At 37.6% G+C, this 17,445-nt stretch overlaps 1 protein-coding gene across 3 annotated transcripts in view; it reads right to left on the reverse strand.

Moving 5' to 3' along the window:
- Positions 1-17,445, reverse strand: part of LOC114651554 (uncharacterized) — a 157,683-nt gene that overhangs the window by 36,938 nt on the left and 103,300 nt on the right. The window contains exons 15-17 of one of the 3 annotated variants that reach the window (XM_028801356.2): positions 15,902-16,045; positions 6,779-6,940; positions 2,582-2,725 (exon numbers count right to left, since the gene is read on the reverse strand). In XM_028801356.2, coding sequence (XP_028657189.2) covers positions 2,582-2,725; positions 6,779-6,940; positions 15,902-16,045 — 450 coding nt within the window. The remainder of the gene's footprint in view (positions 1-2,581; positions 2,726-6,778; positions 6,941-15,901; positions 16,046-17,445) is intronic. The other 2 variants (XM_051927391.1, XM_051927390.1) reach the window with 2 other exon arrangements.

The following is a 17,445-nucleotide window of genomic DNA, read 5'->3' on the forward strand; positions in this document are numbered from 1 at the left end:
TTTCAAGTAGGCATAAAACACCATTAGGCCATACTGTATGTTATGTTACAGATGGGCCTTTGCCCTTCCTGGACATTTGCTATGTAATGCAAGATGGGTAATTTGCATGTAATGAGTACCACTTGAAAAGACAGTCCCCATTTTGGGAGCCAAGGGTATTGTTGTTTTCATTTTTTTTCTTCTGCTATATTGTATGATGTCATTTCATGTTCTGTTATTTGGTGTTGTACAGAATTTCACATCTGCACTTTATTTTCATTAGTATGTGTGGTAATATTTGTGATTGTGTTTTGTAGTTGACTAGTATTACATTCACATATTATTTCTGCTTAGTATGAGATGATACCAGTGGACCAATTTTGTTAAAGTTTCACACACTTATTTTTTAAGGAAATTTATTGGGACAGTTCCATTTCTGGTGAGAATACTGCACACTATACACATTTTTGAAAATTTAAAACATTGCCAAATTCCAAAATACAGATAATCATTGACTTATGACCTATGCATCTTACGACCGGTACCGCAACTCATGGGCAAATGACAGTTTTCACCATGACAGCTCCATATGCTGTGACTCATTCATCTCAATCTCAGATTATTACCTGCAGCAGTTTTGACTACGTTCAGATACATTTGTCTTACAATTACAGGAAAAAAGGCAATTGATTTTGACACAAAAATGAAGGTGATCAAGAAATATGAGGGAAGAAAGAAAGTGAATGCGATGCATATGACTTTAATTTATCCTATTGCAACCGGTGTTAACTCCACACACGGTACTGCTACAGTCTGGCTTTCAGTCCGTGTAACCTCTGAAGCTTCTGCGTTATGATTCACGATGTAATGCTTCATGTGAACCTCCATGAAGGGGTAATGAAACCACACTGAACTCTTTTATTTGTTAATTTTTATTATTAATAGGCTGAAATGTTAAAACAGAAAACACAGATTGCTCAAAGCTCTGCTGGTACAATTTCTCATTTCACAGTTAACACAATGAACACTGGGAGAGGCTCATGCTGATGACGTAACATAACAGAAAGAAATTATTTGTTAAGCTGTTAAAAGTTCGACACCCATGAGAGCAACAGTAATAATGAAACAACATAATAAAAAAATAATTTACACAAAAAAAGGGATAGAAAATCTACACAATTTGCTAAGAATGGTGATAAAAAAAGATATAAAACAAATAATATGACTTATGGGACTTAAAATATAAGTATAGATATGGTCAGTTTTGAGTACATATACTGGTCTGTCTTACTTCCAGATCAACTTACGAATGTTCTGTTGGAAACCGAATGTGGTCATAAATTGACAACTTCCTGTATCTTAAAACAGATACCAAATCTGTGCAACTTTAATTACAAATGTGTTTGTTGTTTCAATTTTACCTTGAGAGAGGTTATTTCAGTTTGTGCATTTTTAAATATGTTTCTTTTACTCATTCAACAGCCACTCCTGATAGTAAAACAGTGAAACACCTGCAGTTGTAAACACTGAAGCAAGTACATTTCACTGCGTAAAACAGGATAGGGTGGGTATGGATGTAGGGAGGAATGGCTGAATTTTGCCTTATAAGAAAAGTATAACGTTGTGTGTGTATGTGTTGATTAATTTTGCAAATAATATTACTTATCATTAGTCAGGTATGTATACTTGCTGATGCAGTTAGATGCAGAAACATCACATTAGTATCAAGAATGAACTGGCATGTATAAAACATCCATTTAACAGCATCCTTGTGTTCAGAGACAGTTACTGACAGGAATTATGAGAAGCTGACATGAGAGTCAAAGAACAGCTATCCTCACTGATATGAGAGTTGATAAAGAGGCACATCAAAATACACAACCAATTACAAGTTCTCATGGATGGCGTGGGGAACCAAAAAACCAACATATTTCAAGTATTGCCACTGAGAAACAAGACAGAGTGATTTCACTGCATTAAAAATATACAAGTATGATTGATGAGACATTGCCTAGTCTCATCAATCCTGGTTCCTGCTGTTTTACACCAATGGGAGGTTCTGGTGTTTTGAAATTGTCTTGAGACTATGTATCCATTCTGTATGTTGTCAAAAGTGCAGGTTGGTGGGAGGATATTTTGTAATAGAATGTGCTTTCATAGCACCACTACTGGGCCCCTCAATACAAGAAGAACAATATTTCAATGTCATATTATCTTAAACGTTTTGCCAATCAGACGTTTTCCATCAAGAAAACAGCAATCCTATCTGCAAATGAACATTTTCAGCAAGATACTGCTTTATATCACAACAATGCATTACAACACATCAGTAATGGGACAGTGAGGTAGGCTTGATGCAAGTAATGAAATCTACCTGAATTCAAATGAGCATTTTCCAAACTCTCTTTTTCCAATACTACATTGAACCAATCTGTTTGTTACAATGAATATTAAAATTTTCACAGAAAATGATAAACATTAAAATGCCTTGTAAGTAAGTGCCAAATTGATATTAGTGAGACTGAAATCCTGGTATTAATGTGAGCATTTGTATACAGCACATATAAAAATGTAATTAATTTTTAATTATACCATACAGTACCTTGATTCAGTCCTGTCAGTTATAACTTCCACATCAGAGCAATTTTCAACACTTAAACTTAGGTCCAAGCTTATTGGGTTGTGTACAGGGAGAACACTGAAAAAAGATACTGGTGAAGCTTCATTTTCGCCATTCATGCACAAGCTGGTGTGAGAGATACAAGTGACATGTGAGGAAAGATACACAAAGTTAGCCATGACTACTGAGTTACCACAAAACTTAAAAGCATGATAACTAATCAAAAACTAAACAGTTTATTTGTTCTATTCATCAAATATGGATATACAGTAATCCTAGTCTACCTTATTCTGCTGAAAAAAAACATATTGTTCTCCCTCTTTTCTCAGGTACTGTTCTGAATTGTGCATGCTGCATGACATACCTTGAAGCTCACACAGCTTTAACTATACAAAAGGAAGGAATTACAACATGGTCTGCATGGGAGGGCTTCTTGCTTTAAGGTTCTACAGCCATATCTGTGTATTGTCACAAAATCTGTGCATTTTTATCAATTATCTTTCATGTCATTTTGTCTAAATGAAAATCTTGGATTATTTTCTTATATTCAAGATAGCTGAAATCAAGTAACATTACAATGAGTGTGGACATTTGTGTTGGCGTTTGATGCCACAATTATTACATTTGATCATGGACAGAGCACTTAAGACATATACGGATCAAGCCATCTGTCTAATATTGTGTAGGTCCTACTCATACCACCAAAAAAGGCTCTGATCCGTTGAGGCATGGACTCCACAAGTCCTCTGAAGGTGTTCTGTAGAATCTGGTCTCAAGATATTAGCAAAAAATCCTTTTTAGTCCTGGAAGCTGAAAGGCTGGCTCTGGATGGATTAGATTTGTTTTTCTAGCACATCCCACAGATGCTTGATCAAATTGAATCGAGATCTGTGGAATTTAGAGGCCATATCAACACCTGGAGCTCTTATCTTGTATCTCAAACCATTCCTGAACAATTAGGCACAGTGGCAGTGTGCATTATCCTGATAATGCTTATATGCACTTTGTAGACTCTTTCAGCAGTGGACAGGACTCAGTATAGGCATTCTGACTGATTTGCGGCTAAGTAGCTCCATATGCAGCAAACTGCATGTCCTAGAAGTTTTGACACCTTTTTCTCATGGACAACATTAATTTTTTAGCAACTTGTGTTACAATAGCTCTTCTTTAAGATCAGACCAGATGGGAGAGCCTTCGTTCCCCATAAGCATCAATGAGCCTTGGGCACTCAACACATTGTCACCAGTTCAGTGATTGTCCTTCGTTGGATCCTTTTTGGAAGGTACTAACCAATGCATATTGGGAATACTTTGCAAGACCTGCTCTGACCCAGTCATCTAGCCATCACAACAATTTGGCCCTAGTCAGAATTGCTCAGATTCTTATGCTTGCCCAATTTGTCTGCTTCCAAAAAATCACATTCAAGAACTGACTGTTCACTTCCTGCCTAATACTGTATATCGCACTGTCAGTGGTTTTAATGTTGTGATTTGTTGGTGTAGGTGGAATAATCATCCATCCATCCATTATCCAACCCGCTATATCCTAACTACAGGGTCACGGGGGTCTGCTGGAGCCAATTCCAGCCAACACAGGGCGCAAGGTAGGAAACAAACCGGGCAGGGCGCCAGCCCACCGCAGGGCATGCACACACACACACACACGCATACACACACACACGCACATACACACACACACACGCACACACACACACACCAAGCACACACACACACACCAAGCACACACTAGGGACAATTTAGAATCGCCAATGCACCTAACCTGCATGTCTTTGGACTGTGGAAGGAAACCGGAGTACCCAGAGAAAACCCATGCAGACACGGGAAGAACATGCAAACTCCACGCAGGGAGGACCTGGGAAGCGAACCCATGTCTCCTTACTGCGAGGCAGCAGTGCTACCCACTGCGCCACCGTGCAGGTGGAATAATCAATTTTTTTACATGTTTTAAAAAGCCAGAAATGCTGAGTTTTGCAATAATGTCAGTTATGTGAATCTCCCATCGGGATTAATATCTATCTATCTATCTATTAACTTGGTTTGTTTTTATTTTTTTGCATAATTTCTGCTATTTACTTTTTGTTATCTTTTCAGTGTTGTGTTCTCATTTTGACAGGCAGATTTGTTTTGTATTTTGGATTTGTAGTCCATCAGTCTGGAAGTCTGCACTTTACACTATACCTTTTAAATTCTGCTGAATATCTTATATTTCTTTCTTCTGTCATCATGGTTATTCCCAAATGAGAAATACAATAGTGCTTTTCGTGTTTTTAAGACATTCCAAGTTACTAATTTGACATGACCAGATTCTCATCCATTTTTTAATATAAATTCTGCTTTTTAATGTTTTTCTCGCATCTATTTTTAGCAACCAGGTTTAAGTTTTTTTCTGCCTCACATACATTTTTCTCTTTACTGGTTTCAGAAAAGGTTTACAACAACATGTCACATTGACAGCTCACACTTCTGACCAGCAAAAACACCCATCAATTAAGTGTCTAAATACATTTTCTTGCCTAAAAACTTTACTGTGACATATATGCAAAATATTAAATTACGCTAATACCAGTAAGCCCCGATTCTCTAAAGAATCGCAAATCTAAGAATGGCTATTACTTTCTGTTCCTTCTAATCTATGTAGGGATGTAACATGATGGAGGGTGGGAGCATCCTGGGAAAGTTCTCATTTAATGAAAGAAATACATGTGTAGTAAAGCTGTTTCCGTTTGGAAATATGACTCGTTCTAAATACATACACATATATGGATAGACACCGCATTCACTGTGTTTCCCAGTAGACACGATACGTGAGCCGTATTGCGAGTGGCAAAAGTGCCATCTAAACTAATACAGTTAGACGTGTAAACCGTGTATTCTGCTGAAATATCAATAACGTATAAAACAGTATCGTTCACATACAACGGATTTCGGCAAATCGTTTAAATTCAATTATAAATATCCATGTATACACCAATACTGGCAAGTATTAAATAATAATAATTATAATTATTATTATTAACAATTCCTCCCATATATGTAATATTTTGGGGACTGTCTTCATACCTCTCTCGCCCACTCAGATCCTGTAATATGAGTGTATTCAGTCTGGCACTATGGTGCAGCCTTAGTTTGTGAAGGACAGACATAACTAAAGACATGAGAATACAATGATGGTTGTCACTTACAAACTGTGTTTGTAACTGTGATGTGCTCCTTGAGAAAGAATATCATCAAGTTTGAGACATGTTAATAGCTAAGAACAATCCACATAGTGACTAAATACGTTTAGCCAACACGTTGTTTGGAGGCTCACTTGAGCACCTAAATGCATAGCTTTGCTAGCTTAGCCTGGTTTAGCTAAAGTAACGATTAAACAACAGGATTTCCTAATGGCCATATATACAGTAACCAAAACAATTGTTCAGCCCTACCTATGAAATGTCATCCCCCGGGATTTGGTGTAAAGCGTACAGTGGTTCGTACAATCCCAAGCAGCACATTATTCATTACTTCACTTCACAGCAGTGCCACTCACAATATGGTGGCGACGTTGACGTACGATTCTGCTAGTCATGAGGTGTCTCTTAGTAAAGGACCTGTTAAAGGTTATTACTTATAGCCTGTCTCTGAATCCTCTCGTTCTTGTTTTGTCTGTGGCTGTGTCGTTAGCTACGGGCTCGGTTTTGTATTTCCGTTAGTTGAGCTGTTTCGTTTTTGAGCTGTGACTCCTTTGGCTGTGGTGTTTCAGAAGCGCGTTGTAGGCGCCTGCAGAAGCGCGTTGTAGGCACCTGCGTTCATTGTGTTTATTTCGTTTTTGAGCCGTGACTCCTTTGCCTGTGGTTTTTCAGAAGCGCGTTGTAGGCACCTGCAGAAGTGCGTTGTAGGCGCCTGCGTTCATTGTGTTTATCCATGCAGGCTTGTTGCAGTGCGGCAGTGCGCGTGCGCTTCGATGTGTTCTGCGCCCTGCGTCCGTGACATCCTGTTTGGGCTCGTTGCAGTGCGGCAGTGCGCGTGCGCTTCGATGCGTCCTGCGCCCTGCGTCCACATCTGGTTTACAACCTTCAGTTAGTAATATGGATTAGGTTATTATAATTCATCAAAAGCAAAAAGCCTTAGTAGACTGAACATTCAGTAGAAACACAACAGAATTTTTTTTAATTACCTTGCAGATCTGGGGGTGTAGTTTGAATGTTGTAATATATCAGTAATAGATTTTACTGCTTTTTCACCAAAATCTGCAGACAGAGAAATATATGTAGGCTTGGGAATAATCATTTTGTGTTCGTTTATCATGTTACAATCAGAAATATGATAAACAGAGAACCTGTAAAACATATAAATAAATATGAATCACTGGGACTTAAAAAAGTACAATATTTATGATGATATTTAAAGTAAACAATGTAAATTTTCTAAAGCACCAATCTTTATGTAAATATTAATTTATGTTGCCTTTCAACATCAGGTGATTTCAGTAGTTCTTGAAAAAATATTAAGAAAACACAAAACAAGGGAAAACAATAAATACATTTGACATATGTGAGAATTCATGTATTGAAAAATAATAACCTTACAGCAGTCAAATAATTATCAACAGCTCTTTAGTATCTTAAAATGTACTATTCAAAGAAAAAGTTCATACAGAATTTAGAGGAATTTTTGTATCCTCCTAATAGTTTAGCATGCTTCTCTTAGAAGAGGGCATACCTATTAGGAGGAATCCTCAAGATTCCTCGTTACATTTAACCTTGTTGAAACATGTAGAAAACCTTTAGTATGCTGAGAGAGATGGTTTAGCTTTTAGGTAACCACCAGAAGTTGTCTCATATTCCCAAATGATAACATTTGTTATGCATTCTCTTTTATTAAAGTATTATCTTTAGTGTAATTACTAGATTTATCAGTAATTTCACTTCAACATTTTTAAACCCAGAAATACATATTTTGACATAATTCAGCTGCTAAGCTTCCCCTTGGCAGATCTTAATAAAAATCAAAATGAAACAAATAGAAGTTGATGAGGTGTTATTGTTTCTGTAAGTTTTGTCAAATGCTGTTCATTGTTCATACTATTGAATTACTTATTTAAGTCCTGATCTTTTGCAAATATAATTTAGGATGGCTAACAGATTTTTTCCAGTTTCCTGTCTTTACCAATAAAAATTTAAACCCACGGCAGCAGGACACCTAATCCAGTTGTCTAACAGTAAAACAGGGGGGTGCACATGTAAAAAAGATGAAGTTGCAGTTACAGAGGTGTTACAGAAACAGAGTTTCCAGCAAAGAAGCAAGAAAAATATGTCAATGAGATGGGGTCTTCAGTTAGTCATACGTTATAGGACTGATTACTCTGATGCTTGAGTGTTCTACTTTTTCTATTTTACTTAGATCAAATGAGTTCATACACCATCATGCAATGAAGCTTCTTGCCCCTGTCTACAGACAGAAATTAAAATCAGCAAGACCTCAAATCTACAGCATCAGCGAGTACTAATGAGGCTGTGAATGAAATTTCAGAAGGGCCTGGAATCAACATTTTGGGATGTGTTCACGGAAGCCAGTGCTGAATCAGATGCCTACCTCTGCATATTCTACACAAATACAGAAGCATATGTGCATATAAGGTGCCTTAAGCTAGTGTTAAATATACAGAATATGGAAAATGGTTCAATTATTGTTTTCATTATGTACTACTTTTATATCAAATTTTGCTATGAAAACTGCACTCCAACAAAACACTTATTAAATACAATAATAAAAAGTCATTTACTTCTTAAATGTTAATGTTTTACTGTTTAATAACTTATAGACTACATTTTTTTTTCCCTTGCACTCAGTGAGCAAAGTCACTGGGTAATCAGCTAGTAAAGTTTACAAAGTATCAGCCAGCGGTGACCAATGTTGTACAATGGCAAATGATATAAAAAACATCCATGAAAAAATGTCATGTCACTTGTGTCACATGATCCACATGTTGATTACCCAGTTATTTGCTCACAACGTGCAAAGCACATGAATTTTTTTTGCTAAAATATTGTTTAATAAATTATTGCAGTGCACATCATAAACAGTAAACATGGGACTGACTTTTTGAACTGAAGATCCACCTCTCCTCCTCATCCACTGGTTAAGAGTCCTTAATTCTCTTTAGAAATAATATAATTTTGCTATAACTCTGTTATACTTTATTTTACAGAAGTATTTAATTTTTATCTGGAAACAATGGACCTCAACAAAACTGATTTTTAAATCTCTCAGCCAATGGTAGGATATATCCAAAGTATAAAACAGATATACTTGTGAGTAGTACTGTATATACAGCATGTTACCATGTTCTGTATTTCTGAAATTATTACTCATGGCTGCTCTGATGACATACTTCATAATATAAATACAAAGAAACAGATATATTGGAACTTTGTGCTTAAGGATTATTAGTGTGCTCTCATTTCCAATAGTTTGATCAACTGCTCCAGTTCCATTTTCTGCAGGGTTCCATCTAAATCCTCATGGCAGATAAATAAGCCAAAAATTCCTAATTATATTTTTACATGTGCTTTGCTGTGTGGGTCTAGTTTTGTAATACTGTTGACTAGACATGGAATTATAGTGTTTTCTCATTAGAAAATGACAAATGGGCATTTACATAGGCTGCTATATTACCCTCATTGTTGAGAATAAAGTCATTAAGAAGTATTAATTGTGTTCTGTCCTTTATGGGACCAATTTGAATTCTATGACTCCTCTTGAAAAAAACAGAACATTATAACTCTTTTTCTGACCTAGAAGTGTGGAGTAATATCAATATTTTTGTGAGGATGGCAGTTCCATTTTTAGGTATGAAAAAAATTTAAAACACAATTAGATTGTTATCTAAATAGTACATATACCAGTATTTTCTCAAGGCGCTTCACTTCACATTTTTAAAAAATACTTTGAAAATGCCCTGGAATCAAAAACTGCAAGTGACAGGGGAGGTCAGGCCAGCATGGAGGATATTTTACAGACACCCAAATAATAAGAGTGGGAGACCTACAATGAAGGATCCTACATGGAGTTATTACAACAAAATCTTTTTTAAACAAAATACAAAACAATTCAGGAGACATGTGGATCAGGTGAAACAGCTTTTCATTTACTACAAAGTTTGTTTCCTTTTCTTCATGAAATTTACAAAAATGTAATGTTGCATTTGACAATCAGATCTTTCCAGAAAGTCTAAATCTTGAACTCATAGTTTTAAACTTTTATTTAGTCAAGAAAAGTTGTCAGTTTGAAAAAAGTAGAAATAATGTTCAAGGACTGAAGATGTGGTGTATATTTAATTTTCAAAGTAAATGTTGCCTCAAGAATAAAATTCTAATTTATTTATTATAATGCAATGTGTAATGCTGAAGAATTTCAAAAAGTGTTTGGAGTCAAGGAGGTGCCGTGTTCCATTGCGGATGGACAATTAAGCATATATTTGTGCCTAAGTAACATTTTTGAAAACTTTTAGAAATAGAAGATTTTTCTAGTACTGATTGGCTTAATGATGTCATATTTATATCACCCTGTTAAATTAAAATGTTTACTGTTTGGTTTGGGTACTTGTAGTTTACTGCACTATAGCATAACTATTTTTGAAACCATGTGTGGAGTTGGTAGAATTGTGAAGAGTTGGAGAAGGAGTGTAATTTTTTTCCTGTTTTCTAAAACTTCCAACACTTGCTTAAACTGTGAACAGAGGAAAAAAAGGGTTGATTATTTTGTTTAGGTGTTTATACTTATGTATTTGTATGGTTACTGTATATTCCTTTTTTTCTAGTATTTTTATATAAATATTTTATTTGATTCAATTAAGATACTTAAAAAATAAAATTCACTCTCTCTTTCTTCTTGTCTGGTTGTTACTCAATTACTGCTGTCTAGGATGGGCATGTCCAAGTAGTGGAACGAGCCAGCTGGAGTGGATGTATCTCTGTAAGGTTGTTTAATCTATGTTTACTCTTTTTCAATCTTTCATTCTCAGTGAATTACTGTATAATTATTATTGCTGCTTTTGTTGATAAGACACGGTTTTGGTGGTTTCACCAAGATGACTATGAGGCCATGTTTCATAGCTTGAGGCTGAAACCATTTCAAAAGTGTACCTGTTGACATGGTGCCAAGGTCCAGGTAGACTGACAGGTTTTGGCTGAAGCATATGTAGTTGCAACTGGAAAAGTAATTGGTTGTTAAAATGTCCAGTTAGCATCGAGCCAGTGGTGCCTTTTGACAATGACGAGTTTCTAGTACAGTAAATAATCTTGTAGAAGTTGGGGTTTATTATTATTGTGACTTTAGTTTTAGAATTGAACTTATCAGCACCTACAAAGAAAGTAATATTCTCAAATGTTCATCTTTCTTGTAAAACCAGTAAACCCGCGATTCTCTAAAGAATCGCAAATCCAAGAATGGCAATTACTTTCTGTTCTCTCCTATATTTATAGGGATATAAGATCATGGAGGGTGGGAGCGTCCTGGGAAAGATTTCATTTAATGAAAGAAATATATTTGTAGTACAGTGGTTTCGTTTTGGAGCCATGACGCGTTGTAGGCGCCTTCGTTCATTGTTTTTATCCATGCAGTTTCGTTTTTGTTTTTCTATGGGTGTGTTGTTAGCTAGACGTCGTTTGCTGTTAGGAATTATAATTGAACCGCTGACCGCAGGCACTGTGGAGTAGCTGACTGCTGGCACTGTTAGTAGTCACCACCACATCAAGTTTAAATACATACACATATATAGATAGACGCCGCATTCACTGCGTTTCCCAGTAGACACGATACGTCAGCCCGCCTATAAGATACCTGAGCTGTTTCTTTTCGGAGCCGTGCCTCCTTTGCTTCTGATGGTTCAGAAGCACGTGGTAGGCGCCTTCATTCATTATTTCCGTTAGTTGAGGTCTTTGTTTTTGGAGCCGTGACTTCTTTGCTTTTGGTGTTTCTGAAGCGCGTTGTAGGAGCCTTCGTTTATTGTTTCTATCCATGTGGGCTCGTTTTTGTATTTCCAATCGTTGAGCTCAAGGAGCATTCGTTTATTGTTTTTATCCATCTGGTCTCGTTTTTGTGTTTTTTGTGGCTGTACTGTTAATACTGAATTACTGTAATGTGATTCGAATATGCTGTAGTATATTGTAGTCAGGACCTTTGGGGATTCCGTAGTAATACGGTATTATGGGTATTGGGGAGTTGTGTAACGTGTACTCTGGAAAATGATCTTAGTAAAGGACCTGCTAAAGTTTATTACTTATAGCCTGTCTCGTCTTCCTCTCGGACAGCGGTTGTATTGTGACGTACCTTGGGGAGCTGTGTAACGTGTACTCTGGAAAATGATCTTAGTAAAGGAGCTGTTAAAGTTTATTACTTATAGCCTGTGTCATCTTCCTCTCGGGCAGAGGTTGTATTGGGACGTGACGTTTAGTTTACAGGTTGTGTTGTGTTGCTTGGGCGCTACCTACTGAACTCTGGGGCGCTGAGTTGCAGTGCGCATGCGCTTCGATGCTGGGTTTGACTCTGGGGCGCTGAGTCGCAGTGCGCTTTGATGCGTCCTGCGTCTGTGAGCCACGATCGTGCGCCCGTGAGCCAGAACATCCGGTATACAACATTCGGTTTGTAATATGGATGGTATTTTACTGAAGGAACTGAGACACTATGGCCATGGTATGTTTGTTATAACTATGATACCCTTAGGTTGTAAAATGCAGGCATTAAAACACACTCTTTCTTTTAGGAGGCAAGTACTTATTTTAAATAATATTATTGAGGACATAACTGTAGCTGTCAGATTCAAGATAGATGGAAGTGATTATGTGTTTTTTGTCAATTTGAACTTAATGAAGTGCTTTAATAACTGCAGTAGAGCTGGACACAAGGCTGCACAGTGGAAGAATGAGTCTGTAGTGTTGGTGGACTGTTCCATTCCTTCCAGGAAGAATCCTGCCACAGATGAAGATGGGAACAACAACATTGAGTTTGACAGCGAGGTAGGCAGCATGGAGGATAGTGAGACTGGGATAAATGACCTTATAACTACAGAAGATGCCGTGAATGATGTGCTGCCCAGTAATTTGCCTAAAATTGCTCCTGAGAAGAGTGGGTTTCTTACAGACAAAGATATGCCAGCTGAGTCCGGCAGCTCAGCTGATTCTTTTTAAACAATACTTCAATAAGTGCAGTAAAAAAAGACAACAGAGAACTTACATGTAACAGTACAGATACAACAACAAATGCTTGCTCAGAAGGAGCAGTGCCACTCTCCACCAATGTGAAAAAGTCTCAGGCAACTCATATAACTGCAAATAATAATGGCTTCTGAAGACAGACTCCTGATGGAGCATTCTGAAGTACATGCTGTGGAAGGGCAGATAAGTGAAATATCTCTGGTTGTGTTCAATGTGAAGAGTGGAAGTGTAGGAGTGAGTGAGTGTGATGAGACTTAAAGCTTCCAGACGAAAGTGAAAGGATAAAGTTGGAGAATACAAAGTCAGCAAAGAAAAGCCTTGTATCCCATGACCTTTTGAAAGAGTAACAGTTGCCTGTTTAACAGTCAAAGTGACTTCAATGGTGACATGAGTGACAGAAAGGGCAGGAGAAGCAAAACTGACACCTCATTGAGGAGCGCCTCTATTTTGCAGTATACAACACACAGAACCACTTACAGCTCCATTAGAATTACACATTTTTTACAATGTAATAAGGGTATGTGAAGTATCCAAGTGGAGGAGCATCTCCCAGATTTACAGCTGTTTTAAGTCAGAGCAAAAGGTCATGAGCAAAGCCATTTAGCCAGGCATAGAACAAAGAGAGTCTAACAGATTAAAGAATCTGATCAGTAAATTTGTTCTATCTCTTTTTCTCTACGTAATACTTGTACACTGGGAGTTAAAGCATAAATGGCTGGTGTTGTGGGTACAGCCAGGCTGATTATATATTGGAGTCAGGCTGTTTTCCGCCATGGCTCACACATCAATTTAGGGGTATCCTTACTTTTTCCAGAAATTGTAACTTATGGGAGAATCGGAGAGAGGGGATTTGTTTTATGATTCTCTGCAGAGTGTTGGAATTTTTTTTAATGGGAAGATACTGTTAGTGGGAAGGGCTTTTAGCCATAAGGCAAAGCTCTCAATTTTCCAGTCGATCTATGTTCATACCCTCACCTATGGTCATGAGCTATGGGTAGTGACCGAAAGAACGAGATCACGAATACAAGCGGCTGAAATGAGTTTCCTCCGCAGGGTGTCTGGGCTTTCCCTTAAAGATAGGGTGAGAAGCTCAGTCATCCAGGAGGGGCTCAGAGTAGAGCCGCTGCTCCTCTGCATCGAGAGGAGTCAGATGAGGTGGGTCGGGCATCTGATCAGGATGCCTCCTGGACGCCTCCCTGGTGAGGTGTTCCAGGCAAGTCCAACCAGGAGGAGGCCCCGGGGAAGACCCAGGGCACGCTGGAGGAACTATGTCTCCCGGCTGGCCTGGGAACGCCTTGGAATTCTCCCGGAAGAGCTAGAAGAAGTGGCCGGGGAGAGGGAAGACTGGGCATCTCTGCTCAAGCCGCTGCCCCCGCGACCCGACCTCGGATAAGCGGAAGTGGATGGATGGATGGATGGATGGATGGATAATAGGCTGAAATGTTAAAACAGAAAACACAGATTGTTCAAAGCTCTGCTGGTACAATTTCTCATCTCACAGTTAACACAATGAACAATGGGAGAGGCTCATGCTGATGACGTAACATAACACAAAGAAATTATTTGGGAAGCTGTTAAAAGTTCAACACCCATGAGAGCAACAGTAATAATGAAACAACATAATAAAAAAATAATTTACACAAAAAAATGAATAGTAAATCTACACAATTTGCTAAGAATGGTGATAAAAAAAGATATAAAACAAACAATATGACTTATGGGACTTAATATACAGAAGTATAGATATGGTCAGTTTTGAGTACATATACTGGTCTGTCTTACTTCCAGATCAACTTACGAATGGTCTGTTGGAACCGAATGTGGTCATAAGTTGACAACTACCTGTATCTTAAAACAGATACCAAATCTGTGCAACTTCAATTACAAATGTGTTTGTTGTTTCAATTTTACCTTGAGAGAGGTTACTTCAGTTTGTGCATTTTTAAATATGTTTCTTTTACTCATTCAACAGCCACTCCTGATAGTAAAACAGTGAAACACCTGCAGTTGTAAACACTGAAGCAAGTACATTTCGCTGCGTAAAACAGGATAGGGTGGGTCTGGATGTAGGGAGGATTGGCTGAATTTTGCCTTATAAGAAAAGTATAACGTTGTGTGTGTGTGTTGATTAATTTTGCAAATAATATTACTTATCATTACTCAGGTATGTATACTTGCTGATGCAGTTAGGTGCAGAAACATCACATTAGTATCAAGAATGGACTGGCATGAATAAAACATCCATTTAACAGCATCCTTGTGTTCAGAGACAGTTACTGAACAGTATTACGAGAAGCTGACATGAGAGTCAAAGAACAGCTATCCTCACTGATATGAGAGTTGACAAAAAGGCACATTAAAATACACAACCAATTACAAGTTCTCATGGATGGAGTGGAGAACCAAAAAACCAACATATTTCAAGTATTGCGAGAAACAAGAAAGAGTGATTTCACTGCATTAAAAATATACAAGTATGATTGATGAGACATTGCCTAGTCTCATCAATCCTGGTTCCTGCTGTTTTACACCAATGGGAGGTTCTGGTGTTTTGAAAATGTCTTGAGACTATGCATCCATTCTGTACGTTGTCAAAAATGCAGGTTGGTGGGAGGATATTTTGCAATAGAATGTGCTTTCATAGCACATATTGGGCCCCTCAATACAAGAAGAACAATATTTCAATGTCATATTATCTTAAACGTTTTGCCAATCAGATGTTTTTCATCAAGAAAACAGCAATCCTATCTGCAACTGAACATTTTCAGCAAGATACTGCTTTATATCACAACAATGCATTACAACACATCAGTAATGGGATAGTGAGGTAGGCTTCATGCAAGTAATGAAATGTACCTGAATTCAAATGAGCATTTTCCAAACTCTCTTTTTCCAATACTACATTGAACCAATCTGTTTGTTACAATGAATATTAAAATTTTCACAGAAAACGATAAACATTAAAATGCCTTGTAAGAAGTACCAAATTGATATTAGTGAGACTGAAATCCTGGTATTAATGTGAGCATTTGTATACAGCACATATAAAAATGTAATTAATTTTTAATTATACCATACAGTACCTTGATTCAGTCCTGTCAGTTATAACCTCCACATCAGAGCAATTTTCACCACTTAAACTTAGGTCCCTGCTTATTGGGTTGTCTACAGGGAGAACATGGAAAATAGTTTCTGGTGAAGCTTCATTTTCGCCATTCATGCACAAGCTGGTGTGAGAGATACAAGTGACATGTGAGGAAAGATACACAAAGTTAGCCATGACTACTGAGTTACCACAAAACTTAAAAGCATGATAACTAATCATAAACTAAACAGTTTATTTGTTCTATTCATCAAATATGGATATACAGTAATCCTAGTCTACCTTATTCTGCTGAAAAAAAACATATTGTTCTCCCTCTTTTCTCAGGTACTGTTCTGAATTGTGCATGCTGCATGACATACCTTGAGGCTCACACAGCTTTAACTATACAAAAGGAAGGAATTACAACATGGTCTGCATGGGAGGGCTTCTTGCTTTAAGGTTCTACAGCCATATCTGTGTATTGTCACAAAATTTGTGCATTTTTATCAATTATCTTCCATGTCATTTTGACTAAATAAAAATCTTGGATTATTCTCTTATATTCAAGATAGCTGAAATCAAGTAACATTACAATGAGTGTGGACATTTGTGTTGGCGTTTGATGCCACAATTATTACATTTGATCATGGACAGAGCACTTAAGACATACACGGATCAAGCCATCTGTCTAATATTGTGTAGGTCCTACTCATACCACCAAAAAAGGCTCTGATCCACTGAGACATGGACTCCACAAGTCCTCTGAAGGTGTTCTGTAGAATCTGGTATCAAGATATTAGCAAAAAATCATTTTAGTCCTGGAAGCTGAAAGGCTGGCTCTGGATGGATTAGACTTGCTTTTCTAGCACATCCCACAGATGCTTGATCAAATTTAATCGAGATCTGTGGAATTTAGAGGCCATGTCAACACCTGGAGCTCTTATCTTGTATCTCAAACCATTCCTGAACAATTAGGCACAGTGGCAGTGTGCATTATCCTGATAATGCTTATATGCACTTTGTAGACTCTTTCAGCAGTGGACAGAACTCAGTATAGGCAGTCTGACTGATTTGCAGCTAAGTAGTTCCATATGCAGCAAACTGCATGTGCTAGATGTTTTGACACCTTTTTAGCAACCTGTGCTACAATAGCTCTTCTTTGAGATCAGACCAGATGGGAGAGCCTTCGTTCCCCATAAGAATCAATGAGCCTTGGGCACTCAACACCTTGTCACCAGCTCAGTGATTGTCCTTCGTTGGATCATTTTTGGAAGGTACTAACCAATGCATATTGGGAATACTTTGCAAGACCTGCTCTGGCCTAGTCATCTAGCCATCACAACAATTTGGCCCTTGTCAGAATTGCTCAGATCCTTACGCTTCCCCAATTTGTCTGCTTCCAACAAATCATCTTCAAGAACTGACTGTTCACTTCTTGCCTAATAGATAGATAGATAGATACTTATATCGCACTCCTTGACAGGTGCCACTGTCAGTTGTTTTAATGTTGTGATTTGTTGGTGTAGGTGGAATAATCATCCA

This window comes from Erpetoichthys calabaricus, chromosome 5 (assembly GCF_900747795.2).
Source record: "Erpetoichthys calabaricus chromosome 5, fErpCal1.3, whole genome shotgun sequence".
NCBI classification, from domain to species: domain Eukaryota; kingdom Metazoa; phylum Chordata; class Cladistia; order Polypteriformes; family Polypteridae; genus Erpetoichthys; species Erpetoichthys calabaricus.